This window comes from Cyprinodon variegatus, unplaced genomic scaffold (genome assembly GCF_000732505.1).
Source record: "Cyprinodon variegatus isolate N-32 unplaced genomic scaffold, C_variegatus-1.0 Scaffold1386, whole genome shotgun sequence".
Classification (NCBI taxonomy): Eukaryota; Metazoa; Chordata; class Actinopteri; order Cyprinodontiformes; family Cyprinodontidae; genus Cyprinodon; species Cyprinodon variegatus.
The window spans coordinates 156,221-157,287 of record NW_015151839.1 but is presented as its reverse complement, the minus strand read 5'-3'; the positions used below and the strand labels follow the sequence as shown (position 1 = coordinate 157,287).

Sequence of the window (1,067 nt, the reverse complement as noted above, 5' to 3'; positions counted from 1 at the left end):
CCATCCATCCATCCATCCATCCATCCATCCATCCATCCATCCATCCATCCATCCATCCATCCATCCATCCATCCATCCACATTTATAGAAGAAATACATGAGAGCATATCTTTTATAAAAATATATATATGTTAAATTTCAATAAGCTATCGGTGGTTTGCAAATGTTTATTTTTTCAGAATTAAACATTTTGAATGTTAATGAAAAAGGGATAACTAATGACTTGATAAGACTGATGTAATTTTAAATTTATATATCTGGAGATTACAGAAACACTCAGATTGATGCGATGTATGATCCTCACCTCCACAGTCGGGGTTGTTTTTTGGTGGGATCCGGCCTTCATCTGACTCAGGAGATCCATTAGCACAGCCAGCCTCCTCTCATACTCCAGCACCTCCTCCTCTGAGCTGGAAAGCAGCTGCTTCTGGAGCTCCTGGTCTTTCTGCATCCCACTCAGCCCGACCTCTAAGTCCCGAAGCTTCTCAGTCAGATGAACTACCTTTCCTCTAGGTGCCTGTTGGGCATGTCCCATACTGCTTAAATCCATTTTTGGGATTCCAAAGTCCCCAAACTCATAGACTGCAGGTGCTGGCTGTTTCTCCATCTCTTGCTGTTGTGTCGTTCCTTCAGATCTCTGCTGCTGCTGAAAGGCCTCCAATGTGGCTTGACTGACCACTGCCTCTGCCGCTTTCTCCCTCACGCTCTCCTCCAGAGCAGAAACCTTCTTTTGGAGATCATCAGCAAAGCTTTGCGTTTGCTCCACAAGTGCCTGACAGCGATTTATTTCAGAGACCTTTTCAACAACCAAGTCTTCAAGCTCCTGGATTCGGAGTCCTAACTCCTCCATTCTGGATGCAGCACTTTGCTCTAATGCCTGAACTTCAGCCTGCAGCACCACAACCCCTGCTGTTTTTTCTCTCAGAGCTTCCTCAAGCTCGCTTTCTGCACTCTCCGTATTTTCTGTTTCAGCCAAAGCTGCAGCACTCTGTTTCAAGCGCAGGTAGGTGTCCAGCAGTTTACCATGCTCTGCTCTTAGGGCATCCACCTCTTTGGTGGCCACATCC

At 46.0% G+C, this 1,067-nt stretch overlaps 1 protein-coding gene across 1 annotated transcript in view; it reads right to left on the bottom strand.

Annotated features, from left to right (window-relative positions):
• The window catches only part of LOC107103159 (A-kinase anchor protein 9-like), an 83,426-nt gene that overhangs the window by 14,022 nt on the left and 68,337 nt on the right, over positions 1 to 1,067 (bottom strand). The window contains exon 33 of the mRNA XM_015402706.1: positions 305 to 1,064. Coding sequence (XP_015258192.1) covers positions 305 to 1,064 — 760 coding nt within the window. The remainder of the gene's footprint in view (positions 1 to 304; positions 1,065 to 1,067) is intronic.